General features: G+C 40.8%; 1 protein-coding gene and 1 non-coding gene across 2 annotated transcripts in view; one reads left to right on the top strand and one right to left on the bottom strand.

Annotated features, from left to right (window-relative positions):
• LOC124788225 (retinol dehydrogenase 14-like) overlaps positions 1 to 26,579 on the bottom strand; it is an 86,858-nt gene that overhangs the window by 53,175 nt on the left and 7,104 nt on the right. The window contains exons 2-3 of the mRNA XM_047255406.1: positions 21,013 to 21,105; positions 20,673 to 20,909 (exon numbers count right to left, since the gene is read on the bottom strand). Of these exons, the coding sequence (XP_047111362.1) occupies positions 20,673 to 20,909; positions 21,013 to 21,105 (330 nt within the window). The remainder of the gene's footprint in view (positions 1 to 20,672; positions 20,910 to 21,012; positions 21,106 to 26,579) is intronic.
• Trnad-guc lies at positions 24,107 to 24,179 on the top strand. The gene has a single exon. It is a non-coding gene; the product is annotated as a tRNA-Asp (tRNA).

The following is a 26,579-nucleotide window of genomic DNA, read 5'->3' as shown; positions in this document are numbered from 1 at the left end:
TCAGCAATCTGCATGAACAGAAATTACAAAAGTGGCTGTCTGCACAGATGGTGCTTTACCTGCCAAAAAATCATAGCTTACTAATCTCCACCCTAGACCACACCTAATGCAAAGAACCAACAATTTCCACAATTTACATGGATTGGAAGAGGATATAATGTTTATAATTTGTCCCTGTAGTGTAGGGAAGATACAGTATGCCCATATAGGTATATAAATGGTTGCTTGGCCAAGGGCTATCAAAAACATTTAACACCATATCTCTGTGACAAACAGAACCTGAGGTATGACCCCCTAAAGAAATTGCATTTTTGTATGTGCTGTTTTGGAACATTTCATATCTATCAACCCATATCAATCCATATATATCAGTCCATAACAATCCATATCTATCAAAACAGTGAAGAAGGAAATATAGGAGGACAGTGATAAAGAAGGTGGGGAAGTAAAATTCACCTGGGCTATGATCTGACAATCAATTGCAATGCAAGATACATGACAAGAGTAAGAACAAATCAGAATTCTCAATGCATATCATACATTCCTTCATGTATCACCTCCATAGGCATCTGCACAGGTCAGATCATGAAACAGCACTTTTTTATATTACTGAGTTGGTCAGTTTTGAGACGTATCAAACTACAAGAACAAAATATTATAATAAACTCAAAAAATTTGTAATTTCCCAGAGAAATTATGATTATCCATTCATTTCTAGAAGTGTACGAGATTTCTGTAGTGAATGAAAGCTCTGTATTCTAGATTCCAGAGGGGCCAAGTGCCCCTTCTTGCCTCTCCCTTGCAGATGTCTATGATCACTTTAGCCACTTATTTTCAATGGGGAGTAAGTAGATGTTCCTTTTGGATCTAAATAATGCAAGTAAGTATCATTCACTACTTTTTTGACCATTGTTTCCATTTTTGTTAGGTATAGCAACATTATTCACACCTTTTACTGTATTAGGATGTGAGTTTGATAATCCTAAGTGATAACACATCATTCATCTATAAAAGATTGTGCATCCCCAATGTTCTTTGATAATTAGAAACAAATCAAAAATGCTGTCAGTTATTGACTGATATATTAACTGTAAATGCTACTAACAGATTAAAAAAGTAAAGTAAGTGTATACTAAGAATAGTGATGCACTAAAAAGGGAGGCTCAGGAGAATACTTAGAAAGGAAGACAAGTTCACTGACTCAGAGTAAAGTTATTAAAAATAACTGGGAAATATATTACACACTGCCTACAAGTAGGTTATGTTCAATTAACAGTATGAACAGAAAACCATACAAAGAAAATGAATCATGACCTATTTCTGCTTCTGTCAAAATCCTACACTATTCACACCACAGTTTTAGTGGTCAACAACATCAAGAATGAGTAAGTTAGTCATACATTTAATTACATTGCTTTCCCATGTTATTTCTAGTATTTTTTAACCTGAAATACAAATCATGGCTGGGAATTGTTTCAAAGAATTATTTAAGAAGATGAAAAATTCTTATATCCGTTATCCTGAGCAAAAATTTTGCCAGCCTCCCTTCCTTCCTTCCTTCCTCCTCATACAAAGCCCCCCTCTTTTCTAACTTTCTATGACTTTTTATTTCCAATTTTCTCTCGTAATGAGGAACTTCATATCTGTGTTGTCTTTGGAGTGTTTTCATGTTTCGTATCATGTTTCTCCTTCATTACTCAGAAATTGTACGGATCTAGCTAGAGCTGGTGTAGCTGAGACTAGCCAGGCAGTGTCAAATTAGGGGTGTGGCAGAACTTATTACCACCTTCTGAGGGTGGAGTATCTAGAGCCATGTTCTAGGGAAGCAGGAACAATTTCGTAAGACACACACAGACACACACACAGACACAGACACAGACACAAAGACAGAGAGAGAGAGAGAGAGAGAGAGAGAGAGAGAGAGAGAGAGAGAGAGAGAGAAATGATGTTTTTCTTCAGTTCCTGTTGGCTCCTTCCTTTGAAGATATGTTACATGTTTGTGCAACATAAGTGAGTGTAATGGATACGTGTGGTGTGATATTGATTGTGATGGTGGTGATGATATTGATGGTGGTGATGATATTGATGGTGGTGGTGATATTGATGGTGGTGGTGATATTGATGGTGGTGATGATATTGATGGTGGTGATGATATTGATGGTGGTGATGATATTGATGGTGGTGATGATATTGATGGTGGTGATGATATTGATGGTGGTGATGATATTGATGGTGGTGATGATACTGATGGTGGTGATGATACTGATGGTGGTGATGATACTGATGGTGGTGATGATACTGGTGGTGGTGATGATACTGGTGGTGGTGATGATACTGGTGGTGGTGATGATACTGGTGGTGGTGATGATACTGGTGGTGGTGATGATACTGGTGGTGGTGATGATACTGGTGGTGGTGATGATACTGGTGGTGGTGATGATACTGGTGGTGGTGGTGATACTGGTGTGGTGGTGGTGATACTGGTGTGGTGGTGGTGATATTGGTGGTGGTGGTGATATTGGTGGTGGTGGTGGTATTGGTGGTGGTGGTGGTGGTATTGATGGTGATGACAGTGGTGGTGGTGATATTGATGGTGATGACAGTGGTGGTGGTGGTATTGATGATGATGATACTGATATTGATATTGATGATGATGATGATGATACTGATATTGATATTGATGATGATGATGATGATGATACTGATATTGATATTGATGATGATGATGATGATGATGATACTGATATTGATATTGATGATGATGATGATGATGATGATACTGATATTGATATTGATGATGATATGATGATGATGATATTGATGATGATGATGATGATGATGATGATGATGATATTGATGATGATGATGATGATGATGATGATGATGATGATGATGGTATTGATGATGATGATGATGGTATTGATGATGATGGTATTGATGATGATGATGATGGTATTGATGATGATGATGATGGTATTGATGATGATGATGATGATGGTATTGGTGATGGTATTGATGATGATGATGATGGTATTGATGATGATGATGATGATGATGGTATTGATGATGATGGTGATGATGATGATGGTATTGATGATGATGGTGATGATGATGATGGTATTGATGATGATGGTGATGATGATGATGGTATTGATGATGGTATTGATGATGATGATGATGATGGGAGAAGGGAGAGAGGGAAAACTGCTGCTGGCACATAACCTGCCCCTCTTCAATAGCACCAAGTGCTCCGTCAAGATCAGCATCCACATCCGACAAATGGTTAACCATTAACAGTGTTACATGCCCTCACTGCATGAGACATTGTGGAGCTATTTGGAATATAATCCTGGACACTGATGCAAAGACTGATGATCATGAACTTGATGCCACCGTCTCTCGTTCCCTCACTGGTCAAATATTGGTAGCAAAAATTTAATCCACCACCAAAATTCAAACTGGCTTAGATCTGAGGCAAGCACCATGACATAGTCTTATATTAGCAACATTGGTTTCAGAGGTGGTGGGGAAATGCAAGTACTGTGTGAATAGTGATAGACAATGAAGGTAGTTGGTTCAGAAAGATAGGTTTTTGATTGCAACATAAAAGAGAGAAGTGAGAGAGATGATTATGTGAGTGGGGTCACGGAGGAGTGGGAAATAGTAAGGGGGAGGGGATTTGAGCCAAGTTGTACCAGAAAACTATTTTCCATTTGCAATATTCTCAAATTCTGTCAGTGGTAGGCAGGATATCTATCATCTAGTTACTGAGAGCAGCATCTAGACACCTGCCTGGTTCTGCATCGCATTCGAGGAAACAGTGTTTCATTATTATAAGGGTTTTTATACATATACAGTTAGGTTTCATCATTATAAATGTTATGTATGGTGAATAAAGCTTCCTCAAGGATGAGGATGAAATGGGTTGGAGGGATAAGCTTTGAATGTAATGTCATTACAAATCCATATGTAGGACTAAGAAAACAACCAAATGCATTCATTGTAGTCTATTAAAATTATGGGTCACAGTTAATGTACATAGTGACAGAGCCACCAGTTAATATATGCTAAACCAGAAGTTGCCTGTTTGGCCCTAATAATTCCCACACACAACTAATGAAGGCACATGCCACATCAGAAACATGTGTCATTGGATTGACTTATATGCAATTATGATTCACTTGACATCAGAAATATTAATGACAAAATAGTGTCAGTAGGTGACATGTACATTGATAACATGGCAGTGTGAAGGTGAGTGATTGTTTTGTGAGTTAAAACAATTTATTTTTCCCACTGAGCTACTGAGTTGTAAATCCACATCAGTTGCCCATAATACATATTGCTTCCAACTTGACTTTCTTAAAAATAGTGTCAAGTGCACAATGCTGCCCTGGGTGATAACTGCTCCCATCTCCACTTTTTCTCCCAGTCAAGATGCACTTATTCAGTCCACTGCTGGCTTTTGTAACAGTTTTAGTCCATTTTCATCTTCTTACAATCATTTTTGGAAGACTGAAGACACACATATAACTATATCATCTTGCTTCCAGTCTTAGTGAGACAGAGTAAACAGAATGTAAAATCCTAAGAAAATTTTCCTTAGCAACACACAGTGATGATATATTGGTGAACTGACGATCCAAAGAATTATACAAACACAGAGAGAGACTCACAGACATTATCAGAAAATACTGACTAACATGTATGGACGTATACATAGAATGAACAACAACAGACTCACAAAAAGGATTTTAGTGCAATAAACAGATCAATCGAAACAACAGCTGTCTTCAAGAAATAGAAGAAGACCTAACACAATCAGGGATCAATAGGTAAATGATACAGGAAAGAGAAATATTCAGAAACAAAATTATGAATGCAAAATTTGAAGTAAAAAGAAAGAAATAAACAGGGGAAAAAATGGACAGAACATATGAAACAGAAACATAGTCAAAGAATGAAGAAATTTGGGAAGAGGAAAACAATAAGGAAGCAAGAAAAATTTGAATATAAGGCAACATTAAAGTTTGAACACTGTATAATGGTAAAAATGTGTAATTGTAATGATGGTAATAATAATAATAATAATAATAATAATAATAATAATAATAATATGTATGTTCTGCCAGTCGTAAAAGGCGATGAAAAGAACAAACCACTAATAGGGCTAACCCCCCTTTTAGTGTGATTAGTTGGTTCAGGACAGAACTACAGAAGACTCGGACAAGCGCCATCATGGTTGGGGATGACGCTTGAACCCTATGCCCACCCACAATGGTAACGAGACTGCTAGCCAATTGGAAAATGATTTAAATCCAAATAGAGGTGTTTTGCAGGATATGCTTCCTGCAACCACCCTAGAAGGGAAACAAAGACAGAGGATGAGATGGTCAGATGAAGTTAATCGACACATCATGTTCTGTTATTACCAAGCAACAAACCTAGGAACCAACACAACAGGATACAGATCACAAGTATACACAACATTCATTACCAGATACCCAGAATTAAAATTTTTAACAGAACAACAACTAGCTGATCAGATCTGTGTAATAATCAAAAATAACAGGATACCCCAGTCAGAATTAGAAAACATCAAACAAGAAGTACAACAAATACTGGAACAAAATAATGTGCAATCAGAAGAAGAAGAAAATACAGTAATGTACTCAAACATCCCAGAGCAAACAAACAAAGAACAACACGCATCAATCAAACAGTCAGAGGAAAACGAAATCTTAAGACAGCCACCAGAACAAGCACAAATAGAAAGCGAAGTGACACACATGTTAGATATAGAAGAAAAACTTCAGCTGACATATATAGAATACAAAGACACAAATACAGACATTGACCATTCTTGCATAGACCGCCAAATAACCCACAAGTCAAAACAACAATAAAAACTATCAACACACTCATACACAACAAAATAAATGAAAACGCCACATATTGAAGAGTTACAAGTACTGGTTTATATAGGAGCACTAACTACACTAAATATACACACTAGGCAGAGATCAGAACCAACCAACACACAGAAGAAACCCACAAAAACAGCATGGCAACACAGACTACAGATTAGAATAGAAAAACTGAGAAAAGACGTCAGACAGCTAAAACAATTTATAAGAAATGAAATGTCAGGAAAAAAAAACGAAAAAGGTTAGGTAAAATCTCACAACAAGAAGCGATAGAGCAATTAGATGAAAAGAAGTAGAAATTACAAGTATTGGCCAAATGACTTAGAAGATACAAAAAAAGTGAAAATAGAAGGAAACAAAACCAAACATTCAACACAAACCAAAAGAAATTTTACCAGACAATAGATAACACACACATTAAAATAGACAATCCACCAAGCATATACTAACAAAGAGATAGAGGGGCTGGCCAGTACTTACCTCAGCTCAGTACAGCCGATAGATACACATAAAACACATAAAACAGAACCGAAAATTTACGTTCCTACCTTTCGGAACAAGTGTTCCTTCATCGGGGAGGAGAGAGGGGAAAGAAAGGGAAGAAGGGAAAGGAGATTCAGTTACTCACAACCCAGGTTATGAAGCAACAGGGAAAGGAAAATAGGGAGGGTAGCAAGGATGGAGGCATGGTTGTCAGAGGGAAGCCAAAGATATTCTACTGTAAGTACTGTGCCAGCTTCAAACCAAAGAGGATGCATATAGAAGTAAAGAGGTATATAGTATAAAGATAAACACAACTATGTATGATGAAAAGATGCGTGAATGGCTAAAGAGGAAGGGGAAAGAGGAGAAGACTGAAGAGTAAATGGGATTGAGGTTGTTTAACGTAGGTTCAGTCCAGAGGGATGGCGGGATGAAAGGATGTGTTGGAGTGCAAGTTCCCATCTCCGCAGTTCAGAGGGACTGGTGTTGGGTGGGAGAAGCCAAATGGCACATACGGTGTAGCAGTTTCCTAGGTCCCTAGAATTATGCTGGAGGGCATGCTCCGCTACTGGGTATTGGGCATCTCCTGGGCGGACAGTTCGTCTGTGTCCGTTCATGCGCTCAGCCAGTTTAGTTGTTGTCATGCCGATGTAAAAGGCTGTGCAGTGCAGGCATGTCAGTTGAAAAATGACATGTGTAGTTTCACATGTGGCCCTGCCTTGAATTGTGTATGTTTTACCAGTAGCGGGGCTGGAGTAGGTGGTTGTGGGGGGATGCATGGGGCAGGTTTTGCAGTGGGGTCGGTTACAGGGGTAGGAACAGCTGGCCCTCCAGCATAATTGTAGGGACCTAGGAACCTGCTACACCGTGTGTGCCATTTGGCTTCTCCCACCCAACACCAGTCCCTCTGAACTGCGGAGATGGGAACTTGCACTCCAACACATCCTTTCATTCCGCCATCCCCCTGGACTGAACCTACGTTAAACCACCTCAATCCCATTTACTCTTCAGTCTTCTCCTCTTTCCCCTTCCTCTTTAGCCATTCACGCATCTTTTCATCATACATAGTTGTGTTTATCTTTATACTATATACCTCTTTACTTCTGTATGCATCCTCTTTGGTTTGAAGCTGGCACAGTACTTACAGTAGAATATCTTTGGCTTCCCTCTGACAACCATGCCTCCATCCTCGCTACCCTCCCTATTTTCCTTTCCCTGTTGCTTCATAACCTGGGTTGTGAGTAACTGAATCTCCTTTCCCTTCTTCCCTTTCTTTCCCCTCTCTCCTCCCTGATGAAGGAACATTTGTTCCGAAAGCTAGGAACGTAAATTTTCGGTTCTGTTTTATGTGTTTTATGTGTATCTATCGGCTGTACTGAGCTGAGGTAAGTACTGGCCAGCCCCTCTATCTCTTTGTTAGTATTTGTTTCACATCTCATATGAGATTTTCCATTAATCATTTAATTCACCAAGCATAACAGACATGGAACACTTCTGGAGCAACATATGGTCAAACCTGGTACTACGTAACAGGCATGCGTGGTGGATACAAGCAGAAATAGACACATACAAGATGATACCACAAATGCCTGAAGTGATAATTTTGCAACATGAAGTCACCCAAGCAATTCATTCTACTCACAATTGGAAAGCCCCTGGAAAAGATAAAATAGCAAATTTCTGGCTAAAGTAGTTCATCTCCACACATTCACATCTAACTAATTTTTTTAACAGTTACATTGCAGACCCATACACATTCCCTGATACACTTACACATGGAATAACTTATCTGAAACCTAAAGATCAAGCAGCTAAATATCGCCCCATAACATGCCTACCAACAATATACAAAATATTAACTTCAGTCATTACACAGAAATTAATAACACATACAACACAGAACAAAATTATAAATAAAGAACAAAAAGGCTGTTGCAAAGGAGCACGAGGATGTAAGGAGCAACTGATAATAGATGCAGAGGTGACCTATCAAGCTAAAACTACACAAAGGTCGCAACACTACGCATACATTGATTACCAAAAACCTTTTGATAGTGTACCCCACTCATGGTTACTACAAATATTGGAAATATACAAAGTAGATCCTAAATTGATACAGTTCCTAAACATAGTAATGAAAAATTGGAAAACCACACTTAATATCCAAACAAATTCAAATAATATCACATCACAGCCAATACAGATTAAGCATGGAATATACCAAGGAGACTCATTAAGTCCTTTCTGGTTCTGCCTTGCTCTGAACCCACTATCCAACATGTGAAATAATACAAATTTTGGATACAATATTACTGGAACATACCAACACAAAATCACACATTTGCTATACATGGATGATCTAAAACGACTGGCAGCAACAAATCAACTCAGCCAATTAGTAAAGATAACAGAAGTATTCAGCAATGATATAAATATGTCTTTTGGAACAGACAAACGTAAGAAAAATAGCATAGTCAAGGGAAAACACACTAAACAAGAAGATTACATATTGGATAACCACAGTGACTGCATAGAAGCGATGGAAAAAATGGATGCCTATAAATATCTAGGATACAGACAAAAAATAGGAATAGATAATACAAATATTAAAGAAGAACTAAAAGAAAAATATAGACAAAGACTAACAAAAATACTGAAAACAGAATTGACAGCAAGAAACAAGACAAAAGCTATAAATACTTATGCCATACCAATATTGAACTACTCATTTGGAGTAGTGAAATGGAGTAACACAGACCTAGAAGCACTCAATACACTTACACGATCACAATGCCACAAATATAGAATACATCACATACATTCAGCAACAGAAAGATTCACATTAATCAGAAAGGAAGGAGGAAGGGGATTTATCGACATAAAAAACCTACATTATGGACAGGTAGACAATTTAAGAAAATTCTTTCTAGAACGAGCAGAAACTAGCAAAATACACAAGGCAATCACTCATATAAATACATCGGCTACACCGCTGCAATTTCATAACCACCTCTACAACCCTCTATATCACATAAGATCAACAGACACGAAGAAAGTAAATTGGAAAAAGAAAACACTACATGGCAAACACCCGTATCATCTAACACAGCCACACATCGATCAAGACGCATCCAACACATGGCTAAGAAAAGGCAATATATACAGTGAGACAGAAGGATTCATGATTGCAATACAGGATCAAACAAAAAAACACCAGATATTACAGCAAGTATATTATTAAAGATTCCAATACCACAACAGATAAATGCAGACTTTGCAAACAACAAATAGAAACAGTAGATCACATCACAAGTGGATGTACAATACTAGCAAATACAGAATACCCTAGAAGACATGACAATGTAGCAAAAATAATACATCAACAGCTTGCCTTACAATATAAACTTATAAAACAACACGTTACCACATACAAGTATGCACCACAAAATGTACTGGAGAATGATGAATACAAATTATATTGGAACAGAACCATTATAACAGATAAAACACCACCACATAACAAACCTGACATCATACTCACCAATAAAAAGAAGAAATTAACACAACTAATCGAAATATCCATACCCAATACAACAAATATACAAAAGAAAACAGGAGAAAAAATTGAAAAATACATCCAACTGGCTGAGGAAGTCAAGGAAATGTGGAATCAGGATAAAGTTGACATCATACCAATTATACTATCAACTACAGGAGTACACAGTATCCACCAGTACATCAATGCAATACAGCTATAGCCAAACGTACATATACAACTACAGAAATCTGTAATTATTGATACATGTTCAATTACCCGAAAGTTCCTAAAAGCAATGTAACATATACCGTACAGTTAAAAGGAAGTCATGCTTGATCAAGGTCCACATCACTTTCCATTTTTAACCAGACATAACGTCTGAGAAAGGAAAGAAATAATAATTATAAATGCATATCTAAGAGATTCAAATGAATTAACAATGGAAAGTCCAGGCTGGAGAAACAACAATATGGAAAGCATAGATTGTTACTCACCACACAGAGGTACTGAGTTTCAGACAGCCACAATGAAAAAGACTGCCAAAACATTAAATCCCCCAGGGGGCTCACAGTCCTTTCGTGAGTATGTGCACGGCAAGCATGGGGCCCAGGCTATTGCAGCCTTCCCTCTTTCCCGGGCTGCATTTCCTTTCCCATCCCCTCCTTTACTGTTCTTGCTCCTTCCCCTCCACCCTCTCCTCTCCCTCTCTTGGTGTCCTCGTTTATGTTGGCCCCACTATCCTCCTGGCTATGTTGGCCCCGCTATCCTCCTGGTTATGTTGAGCAATTACCTAATCCTTTTGGCATCCTCTGGTCCCCCTCTGGGGTTTGACCTCCTTCACTAAATCTCTATTCCCTAGTGTGAGCCATTTGGGGAAGAGCACCTTACCTAGTGTCTCCGGCATGTGCCCTCCTAGTTTCTTCCATCTTTTCCTTCATGTCATCATCTGATGTTAGTGTACATAGCCAGCCCATGTGGTGGGATCACTATGTACCCTTTTGGTTGAGCCCACTGAAAACACAGGGATCAAACTTCTGATACCAGAGCTGTGACCACCTCATGTAAGCCTAGGAGTGGTTGCTTGTCATCCTGGAGCCAAACGGCCCTTGCTGTATCGGGGTAGTACTCGTGGGGAGTGCCCCTGATTGGAGTGGGTGGTATCAGGATGGACGCTATACAAATGAAACGCATACAGGTCCAGCACTCTGGCTGTTCTATGACCATTCTTCTATGGCTGTCTGAATGGAACTGATTTTTTTTTTAAGTGCTGCTTCTTCTGCCCCTTCGGCCTTCCCTTCCATGGCTACCCTCTGGGAGGAGGGTCAGGCTTGTCAGCTGGGGGCGAAACCTTTCTTCCGGCATCTGGTTTGAATCAGAACTGATGGGGATACTTTCACCAATACCAAACTTTTATTTTTTGTGGAACACATTGAAGACAAGTTTGGTGAAATGGAGTCTCTGAGCAAAATTCGGTTGGGTTCATTGTTGATCAAAACTGCTTCAGCTGCCCAGTCTGTGTCCCTTCATGCCTGTGAACATCTTGGCACAGTTACTGTGTCCATTACCCCCCACCAATCTATGAATATGGTTCAAGGTGCAATTTTTCACAAGGACCTCATCCTTCAATATGATGAGGAACTTAGGGACAATCTAGGACAGGAGGGTGTTGACTTTGTTTGGCATGTTCAGAAGGGCCCGAAGGACAATTGCATTGCTACTAGTGCATTTATCCTGGCCTTTGAAGGGGATACCCTTCCTGAGAAGATTAAGATTATGGTTTATCAATGTGATGTGAAGCCATAAATCCCACTACCTGTGAGATGTTTTAAGTGTTTGCATTTTGGACACATGTCTTTCCACTTTTCACAGACCCCTCTCTGCGGTGAGTCTGGATGTCCACTCCATGAGGTGAGCTCCTGTTCCCCCCCCCCCCCCTCCTGTGTGTGGTAATTGTCATGGCAATCATTCTCCATGTTCACCAGATTGCCCAGATTATAAGAAGGAAATGAAGATACAGGAGTATAATAAGTCCCTTGATCGTCTAAACTACACTGAGGCTCACAAGAAGTATGCATATCTTCATCCTGTGTCAATGACGTCTAGCTTTGCTTTAGTTACATCTTCACCCCCTTCCTTACCCCCGTCCCAAACCCCTCTCCTCCCCCCCGCCCACCCCACCCCTGCAGTTCCCACACCCTTCCTCCGGGTGCCACTCCCCCTCCCCAGCTGGAGAAGTGTCCCATTTCTTCAGCGTCTGCCAGTCAAGGGCACCCCTCCCGGGACCCCCTTCCCGGTACCTTCCAGGCCAAAGGTCTGCTGCCACACTATGACCACAAGAACCACAGTCTGTGGGCCCCAGGTCACCAGCTCACTTTCTGATCCAGATCTTGCTGCAGCTGGCTCTCTTTTGCAGTGCAGACCTCCTCGATCTCAAATACAACAGAAGAAGAAGCATAAGTCCCAGGAGACACGGAGCCTCTGGTGTTGCAACCTGACTCTGACCTGCTGTTCATGGATGTCACCTCCTCCTTGTTGGTGATGGATGGTGAACCAGTGGCATGACTGGCTTTAGCCTGTTCACGCCCCATTTGAATCATCATTCCGTGGCTATCCAAAGGAATTTTAATGGATATTACTGACACCTTCCAGAGTTGAAATCCCTTATTTCTTTTTACTCTGCAGCTTGAGGGCTCTACAGGAATCTCATTTTACTGATTATCACTCACCGACCCTCTGTGGGTTCTGTGCTTTCTGCCAAAATCTGGCTGGCTCCCTGTGGGCCTCTGGTGGCATTTGTATGTTGCTCCATAAGAAGGTTGCTAGCATACGGATTCCTTTTCGAACTACATTGGAAGTGGTTGCCGTTAGGGCCTACCTGGACTCTGGGGTCGCAGTTCGTAATCTTTATCTCCCTCCTGACAGGACTCTTACACCTGCTGCCTTAACTGCCCTTCTTCAGCAACTTCCTCCTGCCTTCCTCCTCCTTAGGGATTTTAATGCTCATCATCCCTTGTGGGGTAGTGCATTTCCATCTAGTCAGGGTCTTCTCATAGACCAATTTCTTGCAGAGCGTGACTTGTGCCTTCTTAATGATGGCTCCCCTACCCATTTCAGTGCCGGTCATGGTATCTTTTCTGCATTGACCTTTCTCTTTCTTCTCCCGCCTCCTCCCTTCATTACACTGGTCGCCACATGATGAGCTTTGCGATCGTGACCATTTCCCAGTGATTCTCTCACTACCTCCCCACTCCCCGATGGACAGGTAACCTCAATGGTCTTTCCAGCATGCCAACTGGCCTCTCTATACTGCACAGGTTGTTTTTCCTCCCTCCTTGTCAGGTTGTATTGATGACATCCTACGGACATGTCTGATGTGATTGATTGTGCTGCTAGCCTTGCTATCCCATGCTCATAGGCACCATTTCGCCACTGGCAAGTCACGTGATGGAGTACAGCCATTGCCATCCGTGATCACTGCCGAGATTTGCAACAACTAAAGAGGCACCCATCCACTGTCAATCTTATTACCTTTGAATGCCTTCACCCCAAAGCCCATTACTTAATGAAACGGAGGAAATGGCTGTGTTGGGAATGCTTTGGTTCTTCCCTCGGTTCTACTGTCCCTCTGTCACGGGTGTGGGCTACACTTCACTATCTCCAAGGTTGCCATTGGCAGTCTACCCTCCCAGGCCTTGCCCTCCCAGATGGCCTTTGCATGGACCCACTGATTGTCGCAGAACATCTTGCAACCCATTTTGCAACAGCATCAGCATCAATCTCCTATCCGGTTGCTTTCCTTCACCAGAAACAGTGGGCCAAAGTTTCCACCTTATGTTTTACCCCTTGTCAGTCAGAATCTTACAACAAACCTTTTACTGAATGGGAACTTCTTTCTGCACTTTCTTCTTCTCATGATACGGCCCCTGGCCCAGACTCCATTCGCTGGCCGCTGGTGGCTGAGCGGTTCTAGGCGCTTCAGTCTTGAACCGCGCAACCGCTACGGTCGCAGGTTCGAATCGTGCCTCGGGCATGGATGTGTGTGATGTCCTTAGGTTTAAGTAGTTCTAAGTTCTAGGGGACTGATGACCTGAGATGTTAAGTCCCATAGTGCTCAGAATCATTTGAACCAGACTCCATTCATAACCAATGGCTTCAACATCTCAGTGCTCCACAATCACAACATCTTCTCTGGGTGCTTAGCTGTATTTGGCTACAGGGTGACTTCCCTTCTCAATGGAGGGATAGCATCGTGGTTCCCATCCTTACGCCTGGTAGGAACCCCTTGTTTGTTGAAAGCTATTGACCAATTAGTCTGAAAAACGTTGGTTGCAAGTAACTTGAATGGATGGTAGCCCGTCGGTTCAATTGGGTCCTCGAGTCTTGGGATTTATTGTACCCTTACCAGTGTGGCTTCCAAGAGGGACGGTCTCTGATCAATCATTAATTTTGCTTGGAATCTGCAGTTCAGCAGGCTTTTTCCCAGCACCGCCATTTGGTTGCAGTATTTTTTTACCTTCATGAGGCCTATGACATGGCTTGGTGCCATTATATCTTACTTACACTTCCTTGTTCAAAAGAAATACTATAAAACAAGAAAGGGTAAATTTTGGTACACCAAAGAACTGGAGAATCTAAAAAATAAGCTACTGCTGTTGAAGCGCCTTGCCAAAGTAAACAGTTCTAATAAAATTAAGGATCTCGAAAAAATCACTAAGAAACTGTATAAGAAAGAGTTGCAATTGGCGAAACTAAGATACAACACAAATTTCATAAAAAATAGTAAAAACCAATCTAAAACAGCCTGGTAAGTAATTAATACTGTTAAAGGTGAAGTCAGAAACTTCGACAAGACAGTCCCAATACCAGCATATACGTACATTCAATAAATATTTTGTAAGCTGTGCTGATGATGTCAAAAAGCTGATCAGTAAACCCAATGTAACATGTATAGATTATCTGAAGAGAGCAAACCTAAATCATAATAGGGCCAGATCATCATTGAAACACTTCAAAGAGGTATGCCAACATGAAGTTCTTAAAATAGTCAAAGAAATGAAAAATTCATACAGTACAGATATTTTTAATATGTCAAACAATCTATTGAAATAAATCATACATTACATTGCAGCACCATTAACATATTCTATAAACCTGTGTCTCATAGAAGGGTTTTTTCCTGATCCTCTCAAACTATCCAAGGTAACTCCAGTCTTTAAGAAGGGTGTCAAATCAGATCCTGCAAACTACAGACCAATTTCACTAATTCCAGTACTAGGAAAAGTCTTTGAAGGCATAATATATAAGCAGATGTATGAGTACCTAGAACAAAATGGTATGTTAAGTGCATCACAGTTTGGTTACAGAAAAGGAAGGTCAGCTATACATGCCATAGAGCTCTTAGTCAGAGACATTCTAGCAGCATTTGAGGACCATGCGCACTCACAGGTAACCTTATGTGATCTGAGCAAAGCTTTTGACTGTGTTGACCACTCACTTCTGCTCTCTAATCTTGAGTACTATGGAATATGTGATAAAAGTTTAAAACTCATCAAATCATACCTCAATAAAAGGAACCAGGTGGTGAGTTCAGGAAGTCATCTGTCAAACATACTCGAGGTTCAACACGGAGTGCCACAGGGATCTAAATTGGGACCACTTCTTTTCCTTGTACACACAAAAAATGACGTACCAGGAAATATAGATGTAAAAACATATATGTGTGCAGATGACACAACTTTTCTCTCTGTAAACCATGTACTTGATAACCTTGTAAGTGATATGAAATTGGCAAAAGAAAATGCAACATCATGGTTTAATGCCAATGGTCTGCTATTAAATGAGGAAAAGACCCAGAATATGTGGTTCAGTCTATCAAAGACTACAAAAATAGAAAAACAAAAGGCAAAGTTTTTAGGTATTGTACTTGACAACAGTCTAACATGGAACTCTCATGTTGATCACATAGTGGTTAGGTTGTCAAGAGTTACATATTTGTTGAAGAGACTGATGTGGTGTGTGACATTTGAGTATGTAAGGACAGCGTACTTTGCCTTTTTTCAATCTGTTTTAAGGTATGGGTTACTCTGGGGAAACAGCAGAAAAATAAATGAAATTATGGTGATCCAGAAGAAAGCAATCAGAGTAATGGCTAAGGTAGATAATAGAACACATTGTAAACCATTGTTCATTAAATATAGAGTTTTAATAGTAATTAATTTATATATTCTTGACAGTGTTAACTACATACTTGCTGAACTACCTAATTTATGTGCAACAAATGAAAGGCATGGCTACTATACAAGAACGTGTACTTCTCTGCTGTTGCCACAAATTAGATTAGCTAAAACTAACAATAGTCATAAGTGTATGGCAATTAAAATATATAACAAATTGTCTAAAAATGGATCAATCCAGCCTGACAAATTATTTAGAGATAATGTTCATAACTTCTTGTTAACCAATCCATTCTATTCATTAGAAGAATTTTTAGAAATGCCAAATATCAACTTAAATATGTAAAAATTTATTTTGTAAAATTAATAGGTTAAGTGAACTGACGAAGTCTATTGCATGTAATAATGCTGAATGACTAATAAAGAATCTGAATGAGTGGGGCCTTTGGGGCCAACTCCAAATTTTTATCCACCAGTTCCTGTTCCATTGGCTGTTCAGGGTTCGAGTAGGTACTGTTTTTAGTTCCCCATGGACCCAGGAGAATGGCATCCCATAGGGTTCTGTACTGAATGTATTTCTTTTCCTCATTCCTATAGATGGACTTATGGCCTCTGTTGGTCGTTTGGTCACCCCTGCCCTGTATGTGGATGATTTCTGCATTTTGGTTAGTTCCTCTTTGATGGCCTATGCAGAGCAGCAGCTCCAGGGAGCTATATGGCATGCCTCTGCATGGACCCTGTCACGCAAGTTTCAATTGTCTCCTTTAAAATTGCGGGTGGTCCAATTCTGTCACCATATTATGGTCCACCCTGATCTGGAGCTCTACCTTAATGCACAATGATTGCCTGTGCTCCCACAGATTCGCTTCCTCAGTCTTCTTTTCAACAACAAGCTCACTTGGCTGCCTCATATCAGACTTCTGAAGATAGGTTGTTTCCTTAAACTCAATGTCCTTCGCTTCCTTGCCTATACCTCTTAGGGTGCAGATCGTTCCACTCTTCTCCACCTTTATTGGGCTTTAGGTTTGTCTTGCTTGGACTATGGTTGTCAAGTTTATGGTTTGGTTGCTCATTCCACACTGCACCTCCTGGATTCAGTCCACCATCATGGTATCCGTTTGGCCACCGGTGCCTTCCCTACTAGCCGTGTTGATAGTCTCCTGGTTGAAGCTGGGATTCCCCCCCCCCCCCTCCCCCACCTTTCTGTTCAGTGGTCCCAACTTCTGGTTTCTTATGCAATCACTCTCCATTCCTCTCCCACTCATCCTTTCTATTCTATCCTGTTCCCAGTCCAAGGACGTCGCCCACCTGATTCCCGCCCTTGGGCGGGTTTACCGGTTGGGCTCCACTTTGTGTCTCTTCACCATGATTTTCAGCTTTCTTCTTTGTCCTGTCTCCCATGTTCCCTCCCCAATGCCCCCCTTCCCTTGGTTAGTTCCTCGGTCCCAGATTCGGATGGCTCCCCACCGAGGTCCAAAAGGTTCCATTCCCCTGATGGTGTTCTGTTGTTTCTTCTGCCGAATTTTATGGGAGTTTCAGGATGCTGTTGTTTTTTACACTGATGGCTCTAAATCTGCTGATTGTGTGGGAAATGCCTTCATGTCCTCTGTTTGCATGGAAAATCATCTCCTGCCAACTGTACGTGAGGTGTTTACTGCAGAATTGATGGCAATTTCCCAGGCCCTTCCCTTTATTAAACACTCCCAACTCAATTGCGTTTTGTTATGTGCGGACTCAATGTGTGGCCTCAGGCTATTTATCAGTGTTTTTCCTGCCATCCCTTGGTCTTGGCCATCAATGTCCCTCTCGCTGATCTTCACCATGCTGCTTGACTTCCTTTGGGTCCCTGGCCATGTGGGTATCCCATGTAATTAGCTTGCTGATTGTTTGGCTGGGGGAGCAGTTACTTACCCCCACTTCTCTGTAACCCCTCCTGCAGTGGATTTAAGGCTTCATATCAAATCTCACTTCCTACAATCATGGGCCAACTCTTGGGAGGCTACCTCACTCTCTAATAAACTTTGTGCAATTAAGGCGACACCTGTCCCGTGGCGTTCTTCCTCCCGCCTTTCATGAAAGGACTCTACCACCCTGTGTTGTCTCCACATTGGCCATACCAGGCTGACCCATGGCTTTCTTTTGTGTGACTTTGTGGTTGTAGAGCCTTCCAGTCAGTTTCCCATATTTTGGTGGAATGCCCCCTTCTTTTGGCTCTGCGTACTAAGTAAAGACTTCCCCGCACTTTACCTTTAATATTGGTGGATGATTCCCGGATGGTTGAACTGGTTCTCAGTTTCCTCCATGAAAGTGGTTTTTATTTTCAGTTCTAAGGTTTTTAATCTCCCTCTGGCATAGGGGCAGGGCGGTGAGGGTTGGGGTGTCTCCCACTGTAACCTGTGTTTGGAATTCCAGACTCCCCTTCCTGGCCAAGATCCTCTTTTCTCTCCCTTTTACTCTGTTTCTATCACTTTTTAGATTTGTTTAGTTTCCTTTTAGGATACACACTTTTACATTTTTAGCAGTTGAACGCTTTTGAATAGCAGGTGGTCTTGCCTATACTGCATCAGAGGTGGGATATTTCCTGCCTCTAGCATAGCCTTGGGGTTGCCCACTTGCGGACTTCCCTCCTTTTGTTTTCACCATTGACAACACGACTGCACTTTTATGTTTTTTAATCTTTTACCTTTTATCATTATGACTCTTCTGAGATGTAAATCTGTCTGAATGGACCACCTTTGAAACAAGGGACTGATGACATTGCTGTTGATCCCTTCAACCCCAATGAACCAACCAATCGACCATAACATTCAAACTTTCAAAGTCCTTCTAATGCAATAGAAAACACACACACAAGCTACTACACTCCTGGAAATGGAAAAAAGAACACATTGACACCGGTGTGTCAGACCCACCATACTTGCTCCGGACACTGCGAGAGGGCTGTACAAGCAATGATCACACGCACGGCACAGCGGACACACCAGGAACCGCGGTGTTGGCGTCGAATGGCGCTAGCTGCGCAGCATTTGTGCACCGCCGCCGTCAGTGTCAGCCAGTTTGCTGTGGCATACGGAGCTCCATCGCAGTCTTTAACACTAGTAACATGCCGCGGCAGCGTGGACGTGAACCGTATGTGCAGTTGACGGACTTTGAGCGAGGGCGTATAGTGGGCATGCAGGAGGCCGGTTGGACGTACCGCCGAATTGCTCAACACGTGGGGCGTGAGGTCTCCACAGTACATCGATGTTGTCGCCAGTGGTCGGCGGAAGGTGCACGTGCCCGTCGACCTGGGACCGGACCGCAGCGACGCACGGATGCACGCCAAGACCGTAGGATCCTACGCAGTGCTGTAGGGGACCGCACCGCCACTTCCCAGCAAATTAGGGACACTGTTGCTCCTGGGGTATCGGCGAGGACCATTCGCAACCGTCTCCATGAAGCTGGGCTACGGTCCCACACACCGTTAGGTCGTCTTCCGCTCACGCCCCAACATCGTGCAGCCCGCCTCCAGTGGTGTCGCGACAGGCGTGAATGGAGGGACGAATGGAGACGTGTCGTCTTCAGCGATGAGGGTCGCTTCTGCCTTGGTGCCAATGATGGTCGTATGCATGTTTGGCGCCATGCAGGTGAGCGCCACAATCAGGACTGCATAAGACCGAGGCACACAGGGCCAACACCCAGCATCATGGTGTGGGGAGCGATCTCCTACACTGGCCGTACACCACTGGTGATCGTCGAGGGGACACTGAATAGTGCACGGTACATCCAAACTGTCATCGAACCCATCGTTCTACCATTCCTAGGCCGGCAAGGGAACTTGCTGTTCCAACAGGACAATGCACGTCCGCATGTATCCCGTGCCACCCAACGTGCTCTAGAAGGTGTAAGTCAACTACCCTGGCCAGCAAGATCTCCGGATCTGTCCCCCATTGAGCATGTTTGGGACTGGATGAAGCGTCGTCTCACGCGGTCTGCACGTCCAGCACGAACGCAGGTCCAACTGAGGCGCCAGGTGGAAATGGCATGGCAAGCCGTTCCACAGGACTACATCCAGCATCTCTACAATCGTCTCCATGGGAGAATAGCAGCCTGCATTGCTGCGAAAGGTGGATATACACTGTACTAGTGCCGACATTGTGCATGCTCTGTTGCCCGTGTCTATGTGCCTGTGGTTCTGTCAGTGTGATCATGTGATGTATCTGACCCCAGGAATGTGTCAATAAAGTTTCCCCTTCCTGGGACAATGAATTTACGGTGTTCTTATTTCAATTTCCAGGAGTGTATATACTGACTACACCAGTGCACTGAGAAGTGGCCCTGTGTGTGTGAGTTGCGCTTGTGTGAATGTATGTGAGTTTTCTACAGTAGAAGAAGGACTTTGCTGAAAGCTTTAATATTTTAGCAGTATTTTTTTCATTTTGCATGTGAATGAGTGTTTTAAGAACAAATAAATGGTTTCATTATTCAGAAGTTCCCTTCTCATGGTGTGCAAAGGATCTAATCATGGGTACGGCAACATAAAATTATTTTGATGTTGTAGACAACACTTACCAATCAAGAGAAGTGTGAGAAGGAATGTAGAGAAATAGTTAACTTGCATTGTTGGAAGCAAGTTATCTTCTGTGTGCCTCTGTGTCATGGCACCAACTCCTGCATTGTTTATCAGGATATCTAGCCTCTCTTCACTGGCTTTGATATCAGCTGCAAACTCCCTTACAGATGACAAAGATAGTAAATCCAGTTTCTTGATTATGATATTTTCATTCTTTGTACTTGCAATTATCTCATCTGAAAAGATGAAACTTTTCATGAATCACATAGTTTATACAAATTGATAAGTCACATCAGTATAAAATTTATCATAATAATCATAAAATTCATACAAAATTACCTCTTGCCTTTTTGGCCTTTTCGAGGTCACGACATGCCAGAATAATCCTTCCACCCCTTCTTGCCAGGTCCTTAGCAGTTTCTTTTCCAATACCTGCATAAATATTTCCATTCAGTACATAAAAGTAGCTTCAAATGCCAGAAAATATGAAACCTAATGCTACATACCAGGATGGATCACATATAAAGTGATCTCTGTTTCTTGTGATGCGTAGTTACATGTGAGGGGAGCAGTCAAAAATGGCATAAGTGTAAGACCTGCCACTATAGTTCCATTGCATGCATAGCTAATGTTAGGTAATAGCTTCCAGCTTAAATGCAAATAAAATATTTTGTGGTGTGGATTAGCAAAACATTTTGTGAATGAAAATAGTGAGTTGCTCAAATTTTGCAGATACTTTTTTTAAAGGAACACACCACCATTTGACTCTTTTTATTGTTTATTTATGTACAACCCAGGTTTTGGCCTTATATGCAATTTCCAAGTTTTTGCTAAAAGGAAAAATTTCATACAGTAAGACACATAAAATTTCAAAAGATATAAAATGTCTTAATCAATGAATGTAATGTGGTGCATAATTATAAAATAGGTACTTACATTTTATGTCTTTAACATATATTGCAGGACACCTAAGATGTTGTCAAACTCAAAGTTGGCTGTAAATTAAGAAAAATATTGGTGTCCCACAGAATGCCAGATGCAAAATCATAATCATTAATTAATCATTGGAACACATCAAATTTAGTATAAATAGAGGTGGGAGAAAGTTGTGATGGTGGATGGAGGGGGGGGGGGGGCAATAAACTTAAATACAAATCATTGAGGAATGGGGGGATGGGAGAGTGGTTGGGCAGGGAGGAATAGTGATCCATTAGATTAGGTTGATATAGTACCGCTGGTAGGGCAGAGAGCAGGAGACGGGAGAATGTCATAGAGACCAAAAGACATGGAGGAGGGGGTGATTTGGAAGGGGGCTGGACCGCAGGTGGATTACTCATATTCTTTGATTTCACTACCATTACAGTTTAGGAACATGTGTTCATATTTATTTACCAATGGAATCCTGTTTTTACTGAATATGATGTGCTACCACAATTATTTACTGATCTGTAAAACTATGGTGATTTTACATCTAGCATTTCGTGGGGAGCCAATATTTTTCTTAATTTATGACCAACTTGGATCTTGACAACATGTTAAGTGTCCTGCAATATATGCTAAAGACATAAAGTGTAAGAACATATTTCATAATTATACACCAGTTTACAATCATTGTAAAGACATTTTACATCTTTTGAAATTTTACACGGTCTTACGTACCCAATCTTGCTTTTAGCAAATACTTGAAAATGCCATAAAGGGCCAAAACTAGTGTTGTAGTTAAATGAGCAATAAAACAGTCAAAGTGCAGTGTGTTCCTTTAGGAAATGTTGTATGACTGTCACTCAGCAACATAAAAAACTACTGGCAGAGACTGTTCAGACAATACAAAAAATAAACACTATTGAAGTCTTATGTCAAATATTGGCATAAAAGATAATGTGAATTCCTGGCTAAAGCTATTTATTTATTTATTTACATAATTTACACCCACATTGGAGCACTTTATTCAATCCATATACATTTAGGTCTTAGTACCAGTTGTAGATTTGGCTTTCCTCTTCTTCTAACCAAAACTTCTTCATCTTTTCTGAATTGGCTACCCTCTCTTCATCAGTTATGGTTTATTTTTTGTTTGTAAATGTCTTTAGTTTAAGTCTGGGGTCACTGTGTTTCAGGTTCTTCTTCTATTCTCTGCCTTCAATTTGTTGCATTGTCAAGCCTAACTCATTTAAATCATCATGAACTTTTCCAAAAGTAGGTGAACAGTTGTTTCAATTGCCCGGTTTCTGGTAGTCTGGAAATGTGACAGAAAAAAGCAACCCTCCTTTTCCACATTGTGTCAATTATTGACTTAGTTTCTTGGTATACAGCTTCGTTAGGTAATAGTTGCCACTGTCCCTCAACTTGGTATTTTTTCTTTATAATTGTTCTAAGGATTCTTCTGTTTGCTTTCTGTAGTTTGTCTTTGGTTGATTTGGTGTTCATATTGAACAGTGTTTCACTAGCATAGGTTGCTTCAGGTTCAGTAGAGTGGTAGTGTCTGAGTTTTGCATTTATCGAAAGACATTTCTTCTTGTATGTTGGGCAGGTGATGTTTTGTGCTTGTTTCAGTTTAGTTGTTCTGCTATCTACTGACATTTTCTCATTTTAATTCCAACTTATAACCTCCCCAAGATATTTGAATTTATTTACAATTTTAATTTGTTTGTTATCATTCAGTGTAATGACTACTGTTTCAGCCTTGAATTATGGCATCATTTCTGTCTTTTCAAACAAGATCCGTAGTCCAACATTTTGCTGCTATTTTTTCTAGTTCTTCAATTTGGTGTTTAGCCTCATCCATGCTATTTGCAAGCAGTGCTAGATCATCAGCAAAGGCCAAGCAATTGAATTTGATATTTCTGCCAATCTTGATGTTTGGTTGACAATTCTTGTTCCACTCTCACATGACTTTTTAATACTATAAAGATATTTAGTATCTTAACTTTCTAAAAAAAATAAAGGCCAGTTAATATTACACATTATCATACAGTGATCAGGCACCCTAACTGCCCTAGACAAACTCCAAAATCTGACCCAAGTTCCTCCTGCACAACTATGCAAGGTTACGCATTTTAATGGAGAGGAAACAGAATTGGGCTACTCTTGAATACCCTTTCATTTGTCCAGATCACCTGCAATGTGCTTTCCAAAATATTCAGGCTACTTCAGGAAGTGTTTTAAGAGCAGAAATTATGATGCTGTTACATCTGAAATATCATACCCACTGGAAAATGTACCAAAAGAGAACATAAAATATGTTGAAAAATGCAAAACTCTTTATTTCTAATATGGAAAAATGTATAAATGTTCACATTTAATCCTTCTTTCTATAGTGTACTGAATCATAATCACAAAAAACATGGATACACAGAAATCTAAAGTCACATAGTATGAAATGGGAAAGAGAAAAACCTGTGAGCCTATGTTACCAATTTGGCCGCCCCCCTCCCCCCCGGTAGCTGAGTGGTCAGCATGACGGACTGTCAATCCTAAGGGCCCGGGTTCGATTCCCGGCTGGGGGTAGAGATTTTCTCTGCTCAGGGGCTGGGTGTTGTGTTGTCCTAATCATAATTATTTTCATCCCCATCAATGGGCAAGTCGCCGAAGTGGCGTCAAATCCAAAGACTTGCACCAGGCGAGCGGTCTACCCGACGGGAGGCCCTCGCCACACGACATTGTTATTATTATTATGTTACCAATTTGGCAACTATTTTGGAACCTGCCATCCTGGAGGTAACTGGTAATTTTCAAATGGAAAGGGGATCATGTGATAGGAGAAACAGTTAAAGAATTACATAAGAAAAGCAATGGTGTCTTTCATTTGAATACAATTTTACTCATCCTAGCATTATGACTGATTATTTCTTCCTTACAGGAGACATGAAAGCTGATAGCATTAACACAAGTTGAACACATTGAGGTCATCTTGACATCAGGAGAGGAGGACCCATGTTATTGCAAAGATTTCAACTAACACCACTCATACAGATCACTCATTACCCACTGGGAAAACTTCTTGTGAAATTCTATGAAACCAGCTCTACTACAGACTAACCAAGAGCTGACTAATTGAAAACAACTGTGGATGAAGCAAATCAACCAGTTTTCTGGCACTGTTCAATAAGAGACAGAGTGCAGTAGTCACTGCTTCTCACAGGAAACTGGGGTCCACCATACATCAATAATGATAAATTGGGCCACACGTAAGTGGCACCCTTACAAAATGTAACTGCTACAACATCTCACCAAAGATAATCCAGATTTTCAGTTACAGTAAGCAGAACAGGTAAGAAACAGACTGGATAAAAATTGTCATCACCCATGTGACATACTGTTTATGTATCAAGCTAATTATATATGAATGGAGAATCAGAGGTAGTCAGATACCCTCACTGGACAGATCCTCTGAGAGTAACTGTTGCAGTAAAAGTCATAGTTTGGTATGGAATATGTGGTTTTCTTATTGGTGTGTCTTCTACATTCAGGGTATGCCAACAACAACCTGTTATCTGTTGTTAGATAAATGTGTGCTGCCATAACTGCTGGCTGAAGGTAGGACATTTCCAACATTCTTTCAGTATGATCATGCTCCACCTCATCATGGGCTAGCTGTCCAGACATCCCTGGACATCTAGTTTCCCCAGAGATGGATAAGCTGTAGAGGTCTGATGGAGTGGTCACCACATTCCCCAGATTTATGTCCTTTAGACTGTTGTCTGTGAAGACATGTGAAACAATATTGTGTACAGTGAAGACCAGAAACCTTGCACACCTCAAGAATGGATGGTTGATACTTGTGCTCATATTCTGGTGCATGTGCTGGCTGAAGTCCATGACAAATGTGTGGAACAGTTAACAATAACATTACAACATGCTGGACAACTCATCAAGCACATCTTTTACCCTTTATATGCTATCACCAGCCTTTGCCTTTTCTGTACAAAGTGCAAAAAAAGTTGAGAATCAGTTTAACTATGCTCAAATGAAAGAACCGTTATTTTTCTAGTGCAATTATCTATCTGTTTGGTATTTCACATGAACCCCCTCCCTCTCTTTCCTTTTGAAAATTACTAGTAGTATTCAAGATGGTGGCTTCTAAAATGGCCACAATAATGGTAAAATAGCCTCAAAGGTTCCTTCCCAGGCCTCCCCTTCCATCTCATACAACTTGATTTTAAATTTCTGTTTATCCACCTGTTTTTTTGTTTTAGAAAGGTGGTTACACATCTGTGGATTACCCTGCGAATCAATCATTTTCTATAGATTGACAGAGAGAAAAGGGTTCCACTTCTTACCCTCTTCTCTAAAGCAAATGACAGCTGATAGGCACTGGCAGACTGATACTTTCTCTGTCAAGAATGCTTGGAAAGCTGAGACTGCCTGAGGAAGGTAAAGTTTTGGATTCAAGAACTGGCTCAGCTCTCAGATTTGTTGTTAGCAAGGTTCTTAAAACATGAATTACTGAATTCCAGAATTTTGTACTTCACCATGTTTGTTGTGAAAGGAACCAGTCTTCTTTTATTTTTATTAAGAAAAGTATATCTTGTCACAAGTATATGCTATTCAGCCACATACATACATACATACATACATAAATAGCTTGGGACATTTTTGAAAATATGTCGAAGTGTGATATTGCTTGATACATCATACAAAAGTGAACTATGCATAAAGTAAAGACTTTAGGAGTAAAAGAGGGCACTCACCAAGTAGCACAAAACAGAATTAAAACTTTGCTAGATTTTGGAAGAAATCCTATAATGAACTACACACACACACACACACACACACACACACACACACACACACACTCACTCACTCACTCTCTCTCTCTCTCTCTCTCTCTCTCTCTCTCTCTCTCTGCACTGGCTGGATGTGTCTCTCCAGCTAATACAATGTAAGTGTGTGTGGTGGGGAGGGCA

This window comes from Schistocerca piceifrons, chromosome 3, assembly GCF_021461385.2.
Source record: "Schistocerca piceifrons isolate TAMUIC-IGC-003096 chromosome 3, iqSchPice1.1, whole genome shotgun sequence".
Lineage (NCBI taxonomy): Eukaryota > Metazoa > Arthropoda > Insecta > Orthoptera > Acrididae > Schistocerca > Schistocerca piceifrons.
Note: the sequence above shows the minus strand (reverse complement) of the source record. Positions and strands in the feature narration are given on the sequence as shown.